The sequence below is a fragment of the Aulonocara sp. 'chitande type north' Nkhata Bay genome, linkage group LG9, assembly GCF_057382095.1.
Source record: "Aulonocara sp. 'chitande type north' Nkhata Bay isolate Kocher_YH1m ecotype deep benthic linkage group LG9, A_spYH_male_GT1.1, whole genome shotgun sequence".
In the NCBI taxonomy this organism is placed as follows: Eukaryota; Metazoa; Chordata; class Actinopteri; order Cichliformes; family Cichlidae; genus Aulonocara; species Aulonocara sp. 'chitande type north' Nkhata Bay.
Window position 1 is genome coordinate 32,150,007 of NC_141352.1, and position 21,149 is coordinate 32,171,155.

At 41.7% G+C, this 21,149-nt stretch overlaps 1 protein-coding gene across 12 annotated transcripts in view; it reads left to right on the plus strand.

Annotated features, from left to right (window-relative positions):
• Positions 1-1,502: 1,502 nt before the first annotated feature.
• ntng1a (netrin g1a) overlaps positions 1,503-21,149 on the plus strand; it is a 131,666-nt gene continuing 112,019 nt past the window's right edge. For 10 of the 12 annotated variants that reach the window (XM_086306990.1, XM_086306995.1, XM_086306991.1 and 7 more), the window contains exons 1-2: positions 3,732-4,523; positions 15,805-16,476. In XM_086306990.1, the coding sequence (XP_086163116.1) occupies positions 16,225-16,476 (252 nt within the window). In that variant the 5' untranslated portion in view covers positions 3,732-4,523; positions 15,805-16,224. Of the gene's footprint in view, positions 1,977-3,731; positions 4,524-15,804; positions 16,477-21,149 lie in introns of those variants that run through there. The other 2 variants (XM_086306989.1, XM_086306997.1) reach the window with 2 other exon arrangements.

Sequence of the window (21,149 nt, forward strand, 5' to 3'; positions counted from 1 at the left end):
GGTAATGTGATTGATCCCCTGCCACATTTTTCTGGGGTCGTTGACCCATGTGCCTACTGCTAAACCCCAAAATAACTGTGCTGTTCCACGTCCACATATTTTTTTCCTCAACAGTAATAAAACCGTAGACTTATTTAAATGAGAAACAGTATTTATTCTGCCCCTGAGCTGCAAATCTCAGCAGAGAAAGCGACTGCCTATCAGAAAAGCATCCAGCTGTAGGCACTGAGGCATGACTTCATGGACGGACACACACCGCACAACAAGGACAGATCTGGATGGCGCCTGTTAAGAAAGTAAATCCCAAATCACTCGCAGGGGCACGTAAATCTGAACGGGATGGCCCTGATTCACAATCAGCCCGAGGCAGGCAGCTCTTTGCCTGTGAGCAAAGTACAAATCCACCAAACTGTGTGGCCACATCCTCCTCCCCCTCTTGTTCCCCACTAATCCGTTTTCAATCATGCACTTTTTGGATTATGCTTTTCTGTAATTCTTCTCAGGTATTGTTTTATAACTTAATATGATATTTCAATTTGGGTGAGTTGGGTTATGGGTTTAGGACACCGTGCAGGATTGGATAAGCAGCAGAGGTCTGCAGGCAGCAGATTGGAGCGGAGGGTTAGTGCCCGACTGAAAGGAGCACGATAAACGTTTGACACAAAGTCCGAATGGAGCAGGTGCATAATAGTGGTGAGGCTGACCTGATTCAGTCTTTTCCAAACGCATCCCACCCGGTGACGTGAGCCCTGTGTTGGTCCTGACACTTACTCACTGTCTCACCTCCAAAGAGACACATAGATGCTTTACATCGCAAGCTATGACTCCCTGTCATCACTAAAAGGTGATTAAAACTTGAATAATAGTGATTAAAATGAGATTCCCTAAATTTCCTTCCTCAACTTAGTGACTCAACTGGCTTATTGTTGAGATTTCTAGCCTTGAAAACTCTGTTTCTGACTCATATGCTGCCTTGGAAGCCCACTCCCTCAGCTGTAACTGCTAAAGATGCAAGACAAGTGAGCAAATAATGCAATATTCTCCAATTTGAAAAGTAAAAAAAACAAATCAGGCAAGAGTTGTTTCACGGCATGCTTCTGTTTGATTTATCAGTTTATTGACTTGCTTAACCCCTCTAGTGTTGCAATATGTTGTCATTCACAGCTTATATAATCCATTGTTCCAGCTCTTTGCATAGCAGTATAAGTTTTACATGTTTGTCTACTCAGACGGTACACCTTTGACTTTTAACAACGTGACTTTAAGCAAACAAAACACCTCTCTGGAAGCAGCTGCTCGAAATGAAGACTAACAGAATTACTGCCAGCCGTTTTTCCATAGAGCTTTTTTCTTTTCCCACTCAGTAGCGATGCTCCTGTTTCCAAAGTTTTAATGCTGTCACATATTTAGACAGTGCATTTCCTACTTAAAGCCATATAATTGTAAAAAAAAAAAAAAAATTAAAAAGAAAATTAAAAATTAAAGAATATGTATATTTCTGTTCATGGTTGCACTCAGTAGAATTAAACTTCAGGTGAAAGCCAGTTGTCAAAGCCTCACCACCTCATTGTGTCTGAGAGCAGTGGGTCTGGCCACTCTGCCGTCTCCGAGGATCTTCTTTTTTTTTCTTTCTTTTTTTAAGGGGCCACTCGAGGTATCTCTGTGTCTCTCCTTTTTTTTTTTTTAAATCTTTCTTTCTTTCTTTTTCTTTTTTTTAATAACCAAACGATTTAAAGATACAATTACTTTGTGGGATTTTCTCCTGGAAAAATCTCCACCTGTGTGTCCAGGTCTAAGTGACGTTGCGTCGGTGCTGGGAGCTCCTCTCCATTCCCCGGGAGCGGCAGAGACAAGCGGGTCGCGGAGTGTGCCGTTCTCGCGCCGTGCTAAGATGTCCCGTTTTAAAGCGGATTTATTTGTCTGCAACAGGCTACATTACCGGCTGCTACCGACGGAATGAACCACCGAAGCCCAAGGTGAGAGGCTCAGGCAGCCGATTTATTTCTTTAATTGATGTCCAGCTGGATGGAGGGGCGCATAAACTTTTGAAGCTTCGCTACGACGCGCGCCAAGTGGGCAACCAAAAGGTGCGTCGTGATAAGAGAAAGTAAGGCGACTATTTTGAGATCACATGCTATTTTTTTTTTTTACCTTTCAGGTTCTCTTTGCTGTGCTTTCATTCGGCACCACACTCTCCCGTGCGGAGAGATGCTCTAATAAAAAGCGGTACCTTTTCTGTGGTACATCCAGTATGAGATCAGGTGTAGCCTGAATGCCGCTGTCCTACTAAGAAAGTGCTGTTTCACACTTTCTTTGAACAGAAAGATTTATCTTAAAATCTTGCTCCAAATCACTTGTATACGTTGTTTAAAGGACACGTGGATGCGCTGTAGGTGCACAGAACCAAAGCAGGAAGCATTTCCACGTCTAACTCGAAACGAATCAGCACTGCTGCGTGCCGATATTCCCACTTTAAAGTCAAACTAAAAATTACAATAACGCTTGGCAGACACTTGTCATCAAATACTTTTTTTTTCTCTCAGGCTCTTTGATCGATATTTTAAAAAAGAAGAAAAAAGCCCAACGAACGTTTTCTATGAAGTCTGTGTGTCTGTTCTTTCCTTTTAACCACATCCTTGAACATCACCAGCCTTAACACAGGTTGGTTTCGGGTAGGGGGTGACTAGGGGCCTGTCTTGGCCTTTAGAGACTAGATAGACTGTAGACACTCGTTCAACTGTAAGGCTGTCAAGCTACTGTGAGGTTAACCTGCGCGCCAAGTGTCATGACCTGACTCCTTAACATCCCGTCTTCTCTTGCTCCTTGTGTTAAGGGGTGATAATACAGAACACACTGGGCGCTAACTAAATAATAATAATTATTATTATAATTTTTTTTAAAAAGTAGGTTATGAGATCCTTAAATTAATATAAACAACGTTGCTTCTTCACCCACAGGTGTTAAACTTCGAATGTTAAACTCTGATAAACAGATTTTTGTATTATTTATATCTAAGTAATCCCACGGACGTATTCACCCACAGTAACTGAGTTTTAAATTTTTAAAATAGACACTTTCAGTGGAGCCTTCGCCCTTATTTGTTCATTTCCATTTTTTTTCAGTCTTGGTTATATTATGCTAATCTGTCCCAATTTACACGTATTTGGAATTAAAACAGCCCGTTTAACGAGGCGGGACCAGTGAACGTATGGTACCACTGTTTTTATTTGCGTCAGAGGGATTTTGGAGCAATTACGCACCATTTTGAATAGTTACAACACACATTAAATTCGCTTTACTAGAACTATAGCTAATAAATCTAATTATAAATAAGATCCTGGCATTTCAACACGTTCACACTTCACAATGGCTTTGCATGTGAAATCAAAAGCACAAATATTGTTTTTTTCTTCTATTTTTTTCCTCTCACATGCTCGGATGGCTGTTAAGTAGTAATCACCAAGAGTATGATCCCCCCTCTATTTTGCCCGGATGCAATCATTCCTTTGAGACTATATTCACGCCCACATTTGTTGGATAATTTAACTCGATCAGCCGACTCGTGTGAACTCAACCAAACAAGGTTCAACTACAGACAATCCCCCTCCCTTCTGAGTTGCTAACGGGTCCCGAAAGAGGATTGTGCGTGTTGATGTCTGTGAAGAAGGGGTGTGGGTGGGGGGTGGAGGAGTATGTCGAAGTGGAGAAGGGCTGGAGGGGTGTGGAGAAAAACCATAGGTATGCGTGTGTGTGGGGGGGAAACACGCTGAGTGTGCGTCTCATCTAATAGAGCCTCGGAACGCATTATCTTCCCCGTCATCTCCGTCTGTGCGGTTGGTGCTGCGCCTTGCTGGGGAAACGGCCAGGAGAAGATGCGTTGATGCGAGCGGATATTCTCAGCAGCCGAGACTAATTGTCTGTGATTCATGTCCCTGTTGAGTGGCTGAAACCTATTCATAGCCAGGGAGAAGGAGAGAAAGGGGAGAGTGGGGACGGGATCCGCGCAGAGATCCGCTCTCAGCAGTCTTTGGAAATATAGGAAGCAGATCACAGAGAGGAGGAAAGCGCGCCAGCAGGTCAAAGTTTCTTTCGCGGTACTGCGTGTGTGTGCGTTTGTGTGTATGGGATGGGGTGGGGGGTTCCCTTTTCCGTGGACATCATTGTGCTTCAGGTTTGACACCGTGATGGAATGACACCAGAAAAGAGGATGATGGACACTTTGGCACCGGAGTCTTGCTCAGAGATCCCCCGCGTTTCCAGCAGGCGCGGTGCTGACCGAGCCCTCAGGACGGTGATCAGTCATTTGTTTTGAAGTGGCAGGAAAATCCTCCTCTTGATTGAAACAAGAGCGAGAGATGGTGCGCGCAGCGATTCCTCGGAGACTGACGTGCGTACTCATCACGTTCCCGTTAAGGAGCGCGTCTTAAAGAGCTTCATTCTTCGTTCATGTTCATTCTGCTGCTCTGAACTTGTTGAGCGGCGTTAAAGAGCAGCGGGACTCCCAGAGAGGCACTCAAAGAAATGTGAGTTTTCCATTTGCTTGTGAAGTTTACTTTTTCTTTTGTGCGTTGAGGAATAATTTTTACACTCCGGTTAATAAATTCTAACATTGCTGGAAGTTGGTGAGTCTGGTTTATATGCATTTATCTCCAGCAATAAACAGCTAAGGATGGGGCAGGCAGCTGTTGGGCTTTGGTTTCTGGACAGCTTGACAAAGTTTAAAGCAAAGAAGACGTGTTAACATGTAGAAATAAGGTGCCCTTGAATTCATCCAAAAACATGACACAATTTCCTCAGGTCATTTTTTAGAGGCGCCCCCTTGTGGAACTTATTACAACGTCCTTGCTTCACTGCCATGTATAATTATATTAGTGTCACGCTGCAAGCAGTTACTCCACCTTTAATGCATCCTTGTGTTGTCTCTTGCATTTAGAAGCTTTTTTGGTATATTTGGTTTAGGTGTTGGTCACTTTTGCACATTTGGTAGCTCCTGGTGTGATTTAAAGATGCTTCCTAGCCCAATGAGTGACACCAGGTCTGTCACAAAGCAGTATGTGGCAGTACAGTTATGCTATTTTTTTTAAAATAATAGTTATAATCTTCAAGACTAGAATTGCTTCACCTTGAATTAGTCTAAAAAAAACCCCTTGCTGTTTTAAGCAGATGCCTTTAACCATTATCATTAAACATGAGCGCTCTTTGGTTCAGGCTCCATCCAAATTCTGACTGGAGGATCACAGTGTGCATTGGAGGGTTTCTGGATTTAGTTTACACTTCATACACAGCATCAGCTACACTTGTTTTTGGCATAAATGAGTGACTGATATCAGATTTGAAGTCACTTTGTGCTTTATGTGCTTTGTCATTTATATCTAATGCTATCAAAAACTCGTAGGTAACACTGAGCCATCATTTGTGTGCTCCAAGCGTCTGTCGCTTTAAACTGTGTGACTATTCCAACCTTTTCACAATACTGTCAGCTTGAGAGAGCTACCTGGGTGAGCACATTCTTCAGAGCTAAAGTGGACATTTTGAGCATCGAGACATGTCACTGTGGTTGCAGAATAATGTGCTAGCAGCCTTTTTAGGAAAAGTGTCTTTAATAATGCATAAGGTGTTCCTGTGTCGCAAAGAGAAGCATGCTCGGTGGCGAGGGGAAGCAGAGAAAAGGAGGAGGGAGGGAGGGAGCAAGTAGGAGTGATCTTGTCTCACTGTCTCATCGGGTGCCCCACGCGCTGCTCTATATGTGCAGCTGGAGTAACTGACGCCCGAGGGCGTTCAGCTCGACTTGGGTCAGCATCGCCACAGTCACCCTGTCAAAAGTGCTGCTCCCGCACACACAGAGCACACAAGGCAGCTTGAGCAGCTCAGAGGAAGGGGTGGGGGTGGATGGAAAGAGGGAGTGATGGAGGACGGTGGCGGATACAGCTGGTGGAGGCAAGTGAAGCACGTCTTCTTTGGCCGTCAGGGATTTGTGCGCCTTCAGAGGCCTGACCTGTCTGGCTCCAGTAGATGCTTGATTCAAAGACAGACTGCAGCCACATCCTGTTTAAGGAATGATTACCTTAGAGTTCCAGCATGGCTTTTTGATAGCCAGCACTATCCAGTTTTCACTGCCTATTATCTTGTCCATTTTTCACTTTTTTTATCCTGAGGGTGGGAAAGCTTCTCGGAGAAGAGCAACTGAAATTCTTAACGAATGAACATCAGGTTGACAGAACTCGTGGCTCTGTTCTTTTATTGCATCTGGTTCCGTCAGACATTTATCACACCAGGAGAGGAAAACAAGGGCCAGTGCAAGCCCAGTTAACAAAAACAGGCAAATTATTTGTCTAACCCCGCAGCGGAGCTTTAACTCTGAGCTCTTGTGAGTCAGCCCACTCATCTCCACCACACAGTCTCTTCATAGCTTTCAGCACTCCACCCATTTGCTACCTGTCATCATTATTAAAAGATCATAAGCCTGCCAATTGAAGGTGGCGACATTTTCAGAAGTGGAAAAAAAGTGCTAAGTGATGGACTGAGTCGCAGGCAAGCTCACTCGCATTATAGGCGTGCTCACATGAGCGCTGGTTGTCATGTTTTCAGGGCCATGCTCCACTCTCCGTATGTTTATTCATGAGGACAGCGGCCCTATTGGCAGGTTGTTAACAGGCAAGATTAGGGATTCTGAAAAAAAGCAGGCAGAGAAATCTGGTGAGCGGCGCGCAGAGAGCAGGCAGGAGGGTTTTTTCTTTCCTGAAGCCTAGCCAGCTTCTATCTTTATCTATCTTTCATCTGTTTCCGACTGTCTGCCATCCTGTCTTTCTCCCCTTCTCACTCCTGCGTTCTTGTTTCTCTTATAGTAAGGCACTGGTAGGGAATATGAAACAGGTGGAGTCAGAAAAGATGAAAGCAGGTAGCGACAGGACAGAAGCAGGGTCAGAAATTGCCCTTGAAAGTGCATAAAATGTGTGAAATTAAAAATGAAAGGCAGGAAAATAGCTCAAATATCAGCTGTAAGCTCGTAATTTTTCCACCGCACCTTGTCCTGAGTGCACCCTTTAGAGCTAAAGTGGACACTTTTTACATTTTGGGACATTATTACTCATCAAATTGCTTTATAATGTGGCAGGTGTGTAAGTACTGCCCCCTGTGGGCCATTGTAGATGGTTTGGAAGCGATTATGACCTGATAGTTCTTTTTGGTTGGGTGACAAAATGGCCTCTTTTGTTCACAGGCGGACTAAAAAAAATAAAAGAAATGCTGTCCGAAGCAGTGGAGAATGTTGGCAGTCAATCGCAGGAGAAAATGCTGAACCCACACAAACCACTGGTCAACAGAAATGAATTTTCAATATAAACAGAAATTAGAAAGCGGAAGAATGGGGAATTAAAGTGGGACAAAAGCACTGGATTTAGATTCAGACGTACACATTTAGGGCTAGAGTGAGAAAAAAGGAAGAACTACAAACTGATAAGGAGTCGTCCTTTCATTAGTTTATTTGACAATGTGCATGGTTTACAAGTTACTCCCACTAGTAGTGAAGTGCAGCTCTGGGGACATGCACGTAACTTTTTCCTTGTGATGAGGATAAACAGTCAGTGCTCGTGTGCTCCTCTGGGATGAAATGGAAGAGGACGCAGAGGGCCGTTTCTCAGCCCCAGAGAGAGGTGTTCAGTTGGGTGAAAAGGCTGCTTTTGATGGGTGGTGACCTCACCAACCGAACAACCCCATCCCAGTTCTACGGGGCCTTGTGAAAGATTCATGTGTCTAAATATAAAAGCTTGCAGGTTGCAGCCTGGCGGGTTGATGTCTACAGTCCCCTGATGTTTCAGACAGGCTGTGAGGAACTGCTCTACTGTATGTGGTTTATGACACTGCCTGAACAAGGCTCTTGAATACGTTGCTATTTTCCCCGGAGTGACTAACACTTTTTGTTTCTAAGATTTTTTTTTAATCACACTCACACTTCTGTAAAGACCTTTAATAGAAGTTAAAGCTGCTTTTTATTTCCTCTGCCCCACCTTAAAATCACTGCTTTAACGTCTTGAAGTAATTTTTCTTTACAATCCAGTAGTAAGCATCTGTTGTTCTCCAGGCTCTGTGTTCAACCCATTCAGGTTGACATATAGTAACTGTGCATTAAAGCACCAACACCTTAAATATGTTTAATTTCATCGGGTTTGTGTCATTATGGAAACAACTGAGTGGAGACACAGCGCAGGGATTCATTTGGACAAAGCAAATCCTCACATATAACATTTTGGTGAAAACTTTTGCAGTAAATGATGGCCTGAAGTCTTTGTCTCGCAGATAGCAGCAGATGCTTGATGCTCTCTCCGGGCTTCACTGTAATCTCCTTGAGCTCGTGGGTTCTGTGGGGTGTCTGCTCTCAGCCAGTGGAGGAAATACCTCGTCTTTACTCTAAAATGTTCTTTGGTTGTTTAGGAAAACAGTCTTGCTGGATGATGACAAATTTTCCAGTTAGGTTTAACCCATCAGTTGAATTTGTGCACCTCTGCATCGTGTCATGTGTGAAACAATCAGTTCCACCGGAAGCATTTTAAGACAAAATAGCTGCAACTTCCATGTTTGATGCTCTGGGTGGAGCTGCTTATTTTTTTAGTTTTCCTGTCTTTCTTCTTTCTACGTTTAGACAAAACTTGCTCCCTCATTTCATACGCTTGTGCTCCAAAACTTTCTTTTTGGATGTTTATGTGAGCTGCAGGTGGCCTTTCTGCTTTTGAGGCTTACCGTGGTTTTGCATCTTGCAGCAGGTCCTCTGAGCATCTGCAAGAAGTCTTCTCTTGATTGTTGACACTGCAACCTGTGCACACACATGCTGGAGTACCTTCTTGACTAACTGCACAGTCATAAAGGGTTTTTCTTCAGCATGCAAATTAAGATCTGTTCAGCTCCCAGACTTGTGCTCTCCAGTCTACTGGGGTCTTTGCGTCATTCTCCCGTACAAATCTGCTTTTCAGAAAATGAAAACTTCTTTAAATCCTTATGTAAGATTTTTGAGACTTATTATTTTGCACGGTCTGCCCTAAACCCCTCATGTTCACTAAAAAGTCTACCTTCAGTCTAAATGGCAACTCCACTCCGACCCACACAGTAGGTCTTTTGCACATACAGTCATATCGAAACAACGTCCCTGCTGAAGAAACAAAGAAACAGTTATTTTAACTTAACAAAACAGAGCAGAAGCAAAATAATGTATGGCTGTATGTGTAAAAATCTTAATAATTCAATTTCTCAATCTAATGTTCATGTTTTTAAGCTTACTGCTATTCAAAACGTGCTCCATTTGTCACTGCTTTACTAGGATGTTTGGCCTTCAGTATATTTCACAGTGCGTGCGTGTGTGTGTGTGCTGTTTATATTTTTACCTTTTGAAAGTTTCTTTATGCTCATTTCAACTCGGTTTAACCCATTTATGTTGATGCTGGAATTTGATCAATTCTTTCACACTGATGAAAAGTGCGAGGCTACAGTGGCAGGGTTTCTTAACTTTAAAAAAGCAAAAGCACTCGTGGAAATATGGTTTCCTATGATTAAAGTTTTAAAAATGTATGCTCTTAATGACCAGAACGATGAAAGGACAATACATTCTAAAAAAAGGTTTTCCAGAGCAGAAAGAAATAATGAGAGATGTAGATGGAGTTTGGGTTTGCGTAGAATTGTATTCCGATCAGCTAATAATGTGTTTAAAATGATAATGTGACACAAATCTAGACGAAAAAAAGAAATGTGCGATACAAGTATGTGCAACTACGTAACTGTCAGACTTGTCAGCCCAAATCTGTTTCTCGCCATATCGAGATTTTATTTTATTTGGATTGATTTTAGGAATTGTGGAAAAAAATTAAAAAAAATTATGAGAAATGTAAGTTTGAGTGTAATTCATGCTGCCACTTGCAGAGCGCTATAGAGAGCAACATGGAGAATAACAGATGCCAAAGCAAATTATATGCTGCTACTTTGTTAGGGAAGGCTTCTTAGAAAGCTGCGTCACAAGTGGAGCAATGCAGTTACTGACACTTGTGTTGTTACCGCAGCAGCTCATGCAGATTGGTTCTGGTACTGTCTGGATACGCAAATCTGATCCGATCACTGGCAAATACGAAAGTCAGCAGTCTGCCCTTAAGACCTGATCTGAGAAACAAATCCGATTTGCCTTCAGTCACAACAATGCCAGAGTCAAGGATCTGGAGGTAAAGCTAATTAGTGCGATTGTTTAAATGTTTAAAACTCCAAAACCAATTCACTCTGTGAATTCAGCATTGCCTCTCAAGCCTAGAAAAGAACATGATGCACATATTTGGTGTCGCACATCTACAGCGTGTGAAGGTGCTCTGTTGGTAGCTTTGTATCCCTACAGCCAGTGTGCACTGGTTTATTTTCAGTACTTGTCCAAACTTACCTGAAGTGCCTGTTATTCCATTTTTTTGGTTGTAATCTTTCCCTTTTTATCTTTTCAGTTGATTTTTTGTTTGTAAACTCCCATCGCAGACTGTGGAGATTTTTTTATCTTATTTTGGTAAACATCAGCATCCACTTGACATTTTTGAATAGAAAATATGATATTTGTTTTTATGACACAGAATAGACATAAAATACATGTCAAAGATAATAATATAAAAATAGGCATACCCATAAATACCATAGCAACCTGAGGGGCACCCACAGACATGGAGCTGTAGTTCTTACCATTTTTCCATGAAGCTGCATTTAAAGGTTTTATAATACTCTAATAATTAGAAATATCATAATTAAATCAATAAAAAATTAAAGCAACTCTTTCTTCCCAATATGAGATCATAGGAATTTATATTTCCATGACTGTATTTTTTGTGACTGAAAATAAAAAGTAACGATTAATGACTGAAAACCTTTAAAATGATCATTGTTTCAGACATTTCTTAACAGGATAAAGATGTGAGATCCAAACTTTTATTAGTTATAGCCTCATTTATAACATATCTGTTTGTGTTTCCACGTCTAACAGAAGAAATGCTGTGGGGCTTTTCTTTATCATACTGAATATATTTTTTCATCAACTGGGACAGGTCTTGTGACGTATTTAAACTTTTTCTAATGACTTGATTGTTTTTTTAACGTACATTACAACTTAATACATCAGTGTAATAACATTTTTAAAAAGTAGTTAAATCCCATATTTCTGAATGACTAGGCAATTGAGCAATATGCAGTTCTGTTGAAAGAGAAAAGCTATTTTTTAAAGAGTTTTAAAATAATACTTTTTTTTTCTACGTCCGCTCCTCTCTCATATTCAGCGACCTCCCACTGTTACTTGCCGTGTGCATACGATGCAGTATATATTCCTATACGTGGAAGAATTTTCAGGCTTCGTCCGAGCGCACCTCCTCTGATGTCCTTAGACCTTGATCGATGGTTGGAGGAAGCAGCCTGCCCTAAAATAAACCATTTTCTCACTTAAGATGCACATCCACACTTCTTCCATCTGCTCTCCTTTTCTCGCTCTCACCTCGTCTGCTTGGAGCGACAGAGGGTTATAAGCAGGGAGTAATGAGAGGAAGGGGCTGCTGTGTCCAGGCTAGTGGAGTAATAATGACCCAGCTTTTGTGATCTCTATTGCTTGTTATCGAAGCCCTCGCCCGTGCTTGTTGTCTCATTACCCATGACTCGAACCACTTTTTATCCAGAGGTTGCACGTGAGGCGTGCGCACACGCTATTACACACACGCTATTACACACACGCTATTACACACACGCTATTACACACACGGACACTTTCCAGCCATCTCTTTAGTCTCCTTCTTAACACGGTAATATTATGTCTCTTAATGGGAACAGGGAGCTCTGTGCCAAGAGTTCGTCTGGATAATTGGCTGCTTCCTCACCTGCTGACATCTCCCCCATTGACATTCTTACATTTTACATTTAAGGTGCTTCAGTTCAGCCCCCCCCCCCCCCCCCCCCCCCGCCCCCAAATCTCTTCCTCCCTCCTCTGCCCACTGACCTGCAATACTTTACTCTATATTTCACATTGTATTTCTCGCTTATTTTACCTGCAAAATTAAATTCTTTCCACTAATTCTTGGATTCTTGAATGGATTTTTTTTTTATTTTTAGAATGAATGCTAAAGCTCGGGATATGTGCTTTAGTGATCAATTGGAGTTATTTTTTTCATCTTATCTTGCCCTGTTTTTAGGTACCTTGCATTTCTGCTTATATCATCTGGCTTCCAACATTATTAATGGATGTTTTCCTACTTTGTGCCTCTGCTGCTTTGCACAGTGTATTTATATGCTACTGAGTCTTTGCCCCTGACCTTGACTGTTTCTAAAAATTATGATTTACATTCAGTCGGATTGAAATGACTCCAAATGCCACAGTGTGAAACACAGAAGCATCACATATCTACCCTACTTTGGTACAATGCGTCCAATTTACATTTTAAGAGGCAAATAAAAATAGCCTTATTGCTACATTTGCATGTGAAATAGAACTAAATATGTCTTTACATTGTCCTTAGTGGACTCCCTTCATCTGGGCATTCATCTCCGTCTCTATTATGCTTATGCTCATCTACTCATTTGAACACATCTTTAGGCTTCAGGTAGACCATTAAATGTGACTTCAGCTTCTATAGAAGTGTATTATTTCTTTCCACATACTGACTTTCTCACACTCTCACACTACACTTCCTTTTATAATCCTGTCACAGCTTGTGCTCAGCTGCTTCTTAGCACATTTTGATAATTCTGAGCTTTAGTTTTTATTCAACTTCTCCTTAAATAAATAAATAAATATATATGTGTATCTATATGTGTGTGTGTGTGTCTGTAGTATGATAACATGATCCAATTTTACCCATAGTATTGCCCTTAGGGTTTATTAAACATGGCTGTGTTAATTGCAATTAATTGCAATTAAAGTTAGCAATTAAAACAATACTACACCATCAGTGAACATCAGAGATCGCTTAGACCTAATTTAGTGTCTGTTAGGTGAAAGTGATCAGGCATGACTACAAACTGTGTTTTGTTGCTGCACACATATTGCAAAAAAGCAGCACAACAGAGACCAGAGAAGGAGCCTTCAGTCTCCAAGTCTGCTCTCCATCAATCACTCTCAGTTGGGCTGCTGCTTGAAGGCAGGAAGCAGGAAATGTTCACATAACCTACGACCTTGGTCATCTGGCTTGCTTTTTGAAATATAAAGATAAATGTGGGTCGGAGACATCTTTACTTCAAAGATGTTTTAAATAAGTAAAAAAGAAACCTAAATTCACAAAAACTGGAATAAAAAGCGTATGTGGAAAAAAATAAATAAGAGAAGGCTGAAGACAGAAGAAAAAATGAGGCCATAGCCCACAATGGTTGGCAGTTATAAATGGATCCTATAGACGCTATGAAGTAAATCACTGTATGTGATATAGGACTGTGGCTCCTGCAATGGACAATCCACCATCTGCGAGACTCCTTTAAAACTTGTGAACAGTCATGAACTAGTAATGCTGAAATGTGGGACAATCTCAAAAGTGGCCACTTCATTTTTGTGGAGTACGGTTCACTCCGTCCTTCATTTAAGGCAGCTTTAATCACTTGGTTTATATCAGTATGGATCAGATAACTGTTACATTTATTTGTAATATTCTGGTTGCATAGACAAACCCATAGAAAGGAATTTGGAGTACACATGAGTATTTCACTGTCTTTCCGCTCATTGTCTTGATTTCACTGCTTTGATTCATTCTCACAAATCTCATGAGTATCTCTTCATCTCATCTTTTCATCTGTGCACTTGTTACATAAAGATTTAGCAACCCTGTTTGTGGGTCAAAGCCTCTACTACCTGGCTGAGGATGTTGTCTTGATTAAGTGTGATATGTCATGAATACAGTATTTTGGAGCTCCATGACTCATTATCCAGTCATCATTAATTACTAACCTGTAATGTTGAAAACAGTTTTGTCTCTTTATTCTTGCCATAGGATGTTTGGAATTATTGGATCACACACACAGGGGCTGCACCTTTACTGAGAACATTTTAACTTCCTATAGTGTTTTTGTATTGCGGAGGCTTCTAATGATCGGTCACAAGTTGGTATATCTGCTAACAAACTTCCACAAACAAAAAACGTAGTAACAGAGAGTGCAATGTTCTGCGTACAAATTACCCAGAATTCTTACATATACAGTTGTATACTTAGACTTAGCACTAGCTAGAAAGCGTACCGTTTTACCTCTAACTCTGCTGCATCAGTCAGATGAGCTTACAGGGTGGTGAGATGTCTGTCGTCTGCCCATCTCTCCATAATTTGAAAGAATTGCTGCTCCAATCAGAATTTAATCAAAGTTACACACAATGGGTCTTCATCCAAATTGTGCTCAAGGTCAAGGTCACTTTTACCTTTTTTCAGTGGATTTTTAATTCTCATTCGTTTGTGCAGTGCAGCCAGCTATTGTCAAGAAAATGTTCCCACGTACTTCACACATTACACTAACCTTTGAATAGTGATGGATGGTGGGCCGGACGAGCTAGCTTTTTATGGACCCCCGGATGCTATGCTCGATTGTAACAACTAGGAGAGCTCTCCCAGGTGAAGATAGTGGAGCATTTAATGGAGCATTTGATGGGGCTCTTTGTTTTTTCTTTAATGGATTTTCATTAATCAGGTAGATAATAAATAATATTACCTCTTTATTCTCTGTGTCCTTCACACCCTTCACAGTTTCTACAAATGTTACATCAGCTTTATCAGGGAGTCAAAATGTGTCTTACCATTGCCTGCAAGTGAAAAAAAAAACCAATCAATCTCTGTTTGAGTACATTTAATCAAGAAATTAAACTTGAACTGGAAAAAAACAATATTTATATATTATTAATGACAACACGGACATAAAAGCCTCCCATGACTCCCTGTTGGATCATCGACTCCAGTGCTCATGATAGCTGTTAAAGTATCGTAATACTCCCGATGTTGCCAACTTTTATTTTTGAATTACTTCAGGGTTTTTCACTACACAATTGATTTCAACTGTACAATATCATTTTTTCCATCCCCCTGTGCAGCTGACACAGTACAAGTCCTTGATACCTCGGACAAAATGTTTTATCTGTAAGATCAAATTTAGCATCAATACACTGAACCGATTGGTACTTATTGGTATTTTTGTTTTCATATGAACTTTGGTGTGTTTGCACATGTATATGCACCAATACAAAAGTGCACACGCATGTCTGTGTTTTATAGATGTGAGGTTTTTGCACATTTTCCCTGCTGTAACTTGATTTTTTGCTGTATTATCCCATAAAGCACTGATACAAAGTGGCGCTAACCAAAAAGAGAAGCTGAAATTTGCATTTAGCTTAAACCATTAAGCAGCCATTTAGAGTACTGTCCAGTATTTATGATTAAAGCAGCACTGAGGTGAATGGTTTCCATGAATGAACAACACATGAAATTTTGTTATGTTCTGCATGCTATTTGTCCTTTTTTCCCATGCATTGTATGGTGTTTGAGTTGACTGAGGTGTAAGGTGAGTGTGGTTGTGGGAAAGCTGTAACACTGTAGGCTTAATACCGCTGAGTGTGATGAGGGTTTGGCGTGAAAGCAGCAGGATCCAGTTTACCCCGGTGGCCTCGCTTACTGATTTTCTGTGTTTTGATCGACAACCAACACCAGCACGGCACCTTTTTCTCGCACCCATCCAACTTTCTTTTCACACGTACACCTTTTACTCATGACGTGGCCCCAGCTAATGTTCTCTCACTGTCAAATATATATTCACCCCGCCTCTTCTTCTCCTTCTCCTGTTTCTCTGCAGTGCCAGATCGTCACGCAGGACGAGTACCATGATTGACAGCCAGGCAAGCTGAGGAGACCCGTCACTCATCTTCCTATCAGCGTGTCAGAGGGCTATCTCCGTCTTGCCTCCCCCCTCTTCCTCTTCCTTCTCTCCTCCACCATCCTCCTCCCTCCCTCGGTCCTGTCTTATCTTCTCAATGGGCTGGTAGCCTCACCATCCCTCAAATCATCCACCGCCCCTCGAAAACCTGAAAGAGACAGAAATTGTACTGAAAAACACTTGTAAAGCAATCCGTGCTCCACCGAAAGGGAGTTTGGCATGCCTCCTCACTCTTCTTGAGTGAAGTTTAGTAAGTGGAAGTCGAAGAGCGATCCCTTGTTTGTACACCCTTCAGAAGGAGATACGGCTCCTTAACAAGGAGCTGAGAAAGGGCCAGTCATGCGTTTCCACTTTGCGCTGACGCTGCAGGCACTGTGGACTGGTGTTTGCCAGGCAGCCATGCAGCACTACCCTGCTGCAGCATGGGGACATTACGATGTGTGCAAGTCCCAGGTTTATTCAGATGAAGGCTTAACCTGGGACTACATGGCCTGCCAACCCGAGGCAGCAGATATGACCCAGTACCTAAAGGTGACTCTAGATCCTCCCAACATCACTTGTGGAGACCCTCCAGAGACGTACTGTGCCCTGGTGAGTACGCTGAAAAGTGAAACTTTTTTTTTTTAAGTTGTACACCTAGTAGGGGAAAAAAAGACAACCTAAGGCGTCTTTCTTATCTGTTCCTGTGTATCAAGTTGCTTCTCGGCTTGTTCAACCCCACAGCCATGACAGACACTTTCAAAAGCCTGTGTGACTCAGATACCTTACTGTGGCTGAAGAAATAGAGGCTTGTGCCCATTGACGTCATGTTCTGCTGTTTAGAGAGCTGCTTCTTGGTGTGCACTGCAAACACTGTCTGATGTGCTGTTGACACGGCAGAAAACACAGTATAATGTGACTTTTCAATGAAAACACAAGCGCTCACCTCTTTCTCTGCACACACAAAAGCCTCATATAGAAATACAGCTTCCTCAGTCGTTCTGCTTTCAGAGTAAAGAGACGTCCCAGCACAGCTTTGCTGTTGCACCCATGTTTGTGGATGAGTGAGTGGCTTAAAAATTCAAACAGTTTCTGGGTGGGTGAAATAGTGCACAGGTGGACTAAAAATATAACAGTGTGGTGCATGATGGTATATGCACAATGTTTTTACCCATGCAGTGTTCAGACATATTAATCAGTCACGCAGCATTCCTTATTATTCTTTTGTTATTTTTTTGGGAAGCTCTGAAAAAAGATGTTAGATGTTCTTCTGTGAGGAAAATGTTTTCTCATATATAAACATTTTAATGCTGTGACCTGCAGGGCCAAACTGTACGCATCAGCAGGATTTCTTACTGTATTTATTTTCAGTTTTATGATCAAAAAACACTTTAAAGTGGAGTTGGAATAAATAAAATAATTAAACACATTTTAGAAAATTATCCAACGAGCATTTAATATCACAACAAATTCAACAAGGAACTACCCAGCAAATGATGGGGATGTTTTGCGGGATCAGACTGATTTAAAAAAGCAAAATTCAAAGCAGCGACTGGTTGATTGGTTTACCCTTTCAAGTGTCAGCGATGGTGTTGATTCTGCAAATTATATCGCAATCATGAAAATGACAAATTCCTGATGGAGCTGAAAGTGAAATGAGCAAAAGATGCATATTAGGTCAAGTATTTAATTAGCAAAACACCCTCCTCCTTAATTCAGGTCCTTTTAGCTCTGAAGCTCACAGCTGGTCGCCTCAGATTAGCGCTGAATGATGAATCCATTTTGGGCCACCGTGTGTTACCAAATCATCAAAGATTCTCTCAGAACAAATGTACTCCTCAACGGCTTCAAGAGCTCTTTAGATAAATAGTGAGATGTTCCAGGAAAAGTAGTAACTTTGGGAGTATAAATAGACACTCGCCATCAGCAGAATGTCAGCTGAGGGGAGAGACAGAGAAACAGAGAGGGATTAACAAAACACAGATGACAAAGGCAGTGAGAATGATCAACGGAGAAGTGAGAAGGAGTGAACGTGAGGGAGACAGAGACTCCGAGGACCGTGTGCGAAGCATATGATGACTGAAGAACTAATATCTCGAGTGTAGGGAGGCAAGGAGGCTCTGAAATGTGAATAATTCAGCATGTTTTGTAGCTAATGTGTTTTATTCATAGGACACATTATTCAGCCCGACATCTCTGAGGCACTTTTGAAAAATGCTGACTCCTGTGATTGGCTGACTCCAAGGTTGGTTGAAGGCAAAGTGAGTTAGAGGGCATGGGATTCCATATCTGCGAGGTCATTGTCAAAATGCAGCCACCCTCTGCTTTTCTTTCCCCTCCGGGTGACTCCCTGACCTCCGAGCGATCCACATCTGAGTCTGAAGCGCGTCGTAGTATCTGTGCGGCCTGCCGCGGCTATGCTGTGGATAAACTGGCTGAATCCTGGACGAGCAGCCATCCGTTTTTGATCTATGTTCTATTTCTAGACTCACTGAGAGGGAGTTTGTGATTATTAATGCCAGCCTCTTAACAACAGTGTGATTATTGCTTATTGAATTAGCGCGAGTTTGTGCCGCGCTGTCGCCCTCGTGTCTCCGGCAGTCGATGTGATAGGAGTGCTTCAATTAAACAGGCAGCGGTTAGCTCCCACATAACCATTTCCTCTCTCTTGCTGCACTGTGCTGATCGCAAATCACACAAACATCAATGAAATATGACCCCTGCTGCTTACCATGGAGTCCAATTCTGTGCAATTGGTTTATGTTTACCCCAGGCAGTAACGTGGCTCCGAATCAACATTGGAACAATTATCATTGATATTTCAGCTACTCTGGCTGCCAATACGCTGCTACAATGCCAATAGTGGTTTGTATCATAAGTCAAATCACGGCAGATCCAGGGCAATTATCATTATGCTGCATTATCGGAGAATTCCATCTCTCTGGTAATTGATTTTGCGCTCGTAGAGGCGGGTGTATTTTAAAGCGTTGTGTCTGCTTCCTGGAGTGCTGAAGGTAACAGACACCGAAGCCTGACGAGAGGAGACCGAGACGGAAAGAGATGCAGTAGCTTGAGGGCGTGCTGCTTATATGAGCGTGGTTATCTCGGGTTGCGGCCTTCATCCCAGGGTCACAGATAAGGGAAGACAACATCACACACACCACCCTCCCCAGTAAAGACTTTTTAATTCTCCTTCTAGCCCAGTGACCTTTTCCTTAGCAATAAGCTGGCATTCACTGAACTCCGGCACATGAATCTGCCATCATATGAGTTTTCACGGTCCCCTCCAGTTAGACTCAGACTGGCCTTTAAAAGCCTGGACGGCTCCCACAGCCTCAGCCTGATGGTCGGGTTTGTGCAGCGTTCACGAGGGCATCTTTGAGCTCATACAAAATTAATGTGCAATCTCCAAAAAAGCCAGTTCTTGTGCAAAACAATTAACTTTGATGATTGTGTATTTGGAAAACCTTAAAAACATAAAAAAGCTGCATATTTATAAAACCAATGGAAGTAATTATGTTGCATTTAGACACGTCTTTGTTTCCCAGTACAGGTTGATTAAACCGAGAAGTAGCTGCGTTTCCTCTATGTCTAGCCGCCGCATCACAGTCAAGAGCACTCAAGGGAATTATCAGCGTTTCATTTACCTCGCCGCAGAGCTTTTTGGGCTATAAAATGATCGTTCAGCGTAACGCACAGTTTTGTTCTTCTTTGATGCACGTGGCATTAAACATAAATGAGTCTACTCAGTAGGTGTGGATATATAAATTAAACTGTGTTTGGAAACCATGCTCTTGCATGCATTGATGTCCTTCTGCATTCCCGTGCAAGTACTGGATGCTTCTCTCGGTGCCATCAATTTACAACCAGGAAGTGCTGATGAATGCTGAAACCTGAGTCCTGCAGGCCAGTACATTTCATAGCCAATCACATCTAAATGAGGAAGCTATGGGGATTGTTAGGAGGTGGTGCAGTGTGTGCCTTTTTACCCCATTTCAGCCTCAATCAAAGGACTGTAATGCTGTGTCAGAGGACAGTATACCACACATGGCGTTGTAACTAATTTGGATAATTCATTAGAAACTGATATAGGCTTTAAAATGTGAACTTTGTTAACCATTGCCATTTCTAAGCCTGCAAACATACCCATATCAAGCTTTTTATAGCATGTCGTATTTTATTTTTTCCCCCTTAAGCTGCAAATATGCAAGATATATATTTATTTTTTTTAATCAAAGTTTGACTTATTGTGTACATGTTTAAATCCCAGTAAAAAAAAGAGCATATATAAACACATAATTCAACCCGGTTAGTAGGCTTACTCTCAAGGACATAAAATACAAGACTTTACTAGTACTTTAATCAGTCTCTGTTGTAGGATTATATTGCTATACAAAGACCTACAGAACAATGAAAAGGCAATTCCCTCTGCTGAGAATCTATAGCTCTCTTATTGATGCTCATCAGGGAAAGCCAGAGGGTTTAGACCTTCTCTGAACACTCTTGCCCTCCTAAGAGACCCTCATGATCCGAACACCGAGCGTTGCAACATCTTCTACAAATGGCGCTGCCAATTTCCAAGAGTATTGATTGGTCAGTAGTTGGTGCTTTTATACTTATTGATTTGTTATCTTGAACAAAACCTGCTTAGGAGTATTTGTTTGTGCTTATAGCCAGTACTAGGAAGGCTTTCATTTTTCTGTAACAACGACTCTTTTTTTCCCATTATAACCTGCTATTCAATGTTGCATCTTGGTCATCCTTTTAGATGAGGTTTTCTAGATGTGTTAACCAGTGAATGGGAGGCAAGGTTGTTGTGAGCCCCCATAGATTTACTCAGAGGTATACAAATCTCCCCTCTTCCTAAGCTGATCCCGATTAAAGGTTTGAGACAGCCAAAGCGTTTTAACTCTCCCATGCCTCAACCATCCCACTCCGCCAACGGGCTCCATGTTGACATTTCCTTGAGAAAACGAGTGCGCTGTCAGCAGCAATATGTCTCATTTCATACTGCAACGCTCAATGCAAGGGTTAGAGGAGGATGATATCGAGAGAAAAGAGACAGCTGCTTTTTCACAGGGCTACAGTGTTGTCTGTGTCTGTCTCATAAACAGTTTATATTGGATTTTTTTGTGAGGTGAGATTGCAAAAACAAGCACAAAGATGGAATTTCAGATGCACTGATTGGTATAAAAAAGGTCAGATATCAGGAACATTGTTACAATTAAACACCAATAAAAAAACATTTTCTATTCAGTAGAACTGTTTAACACTGGAGGACTAAA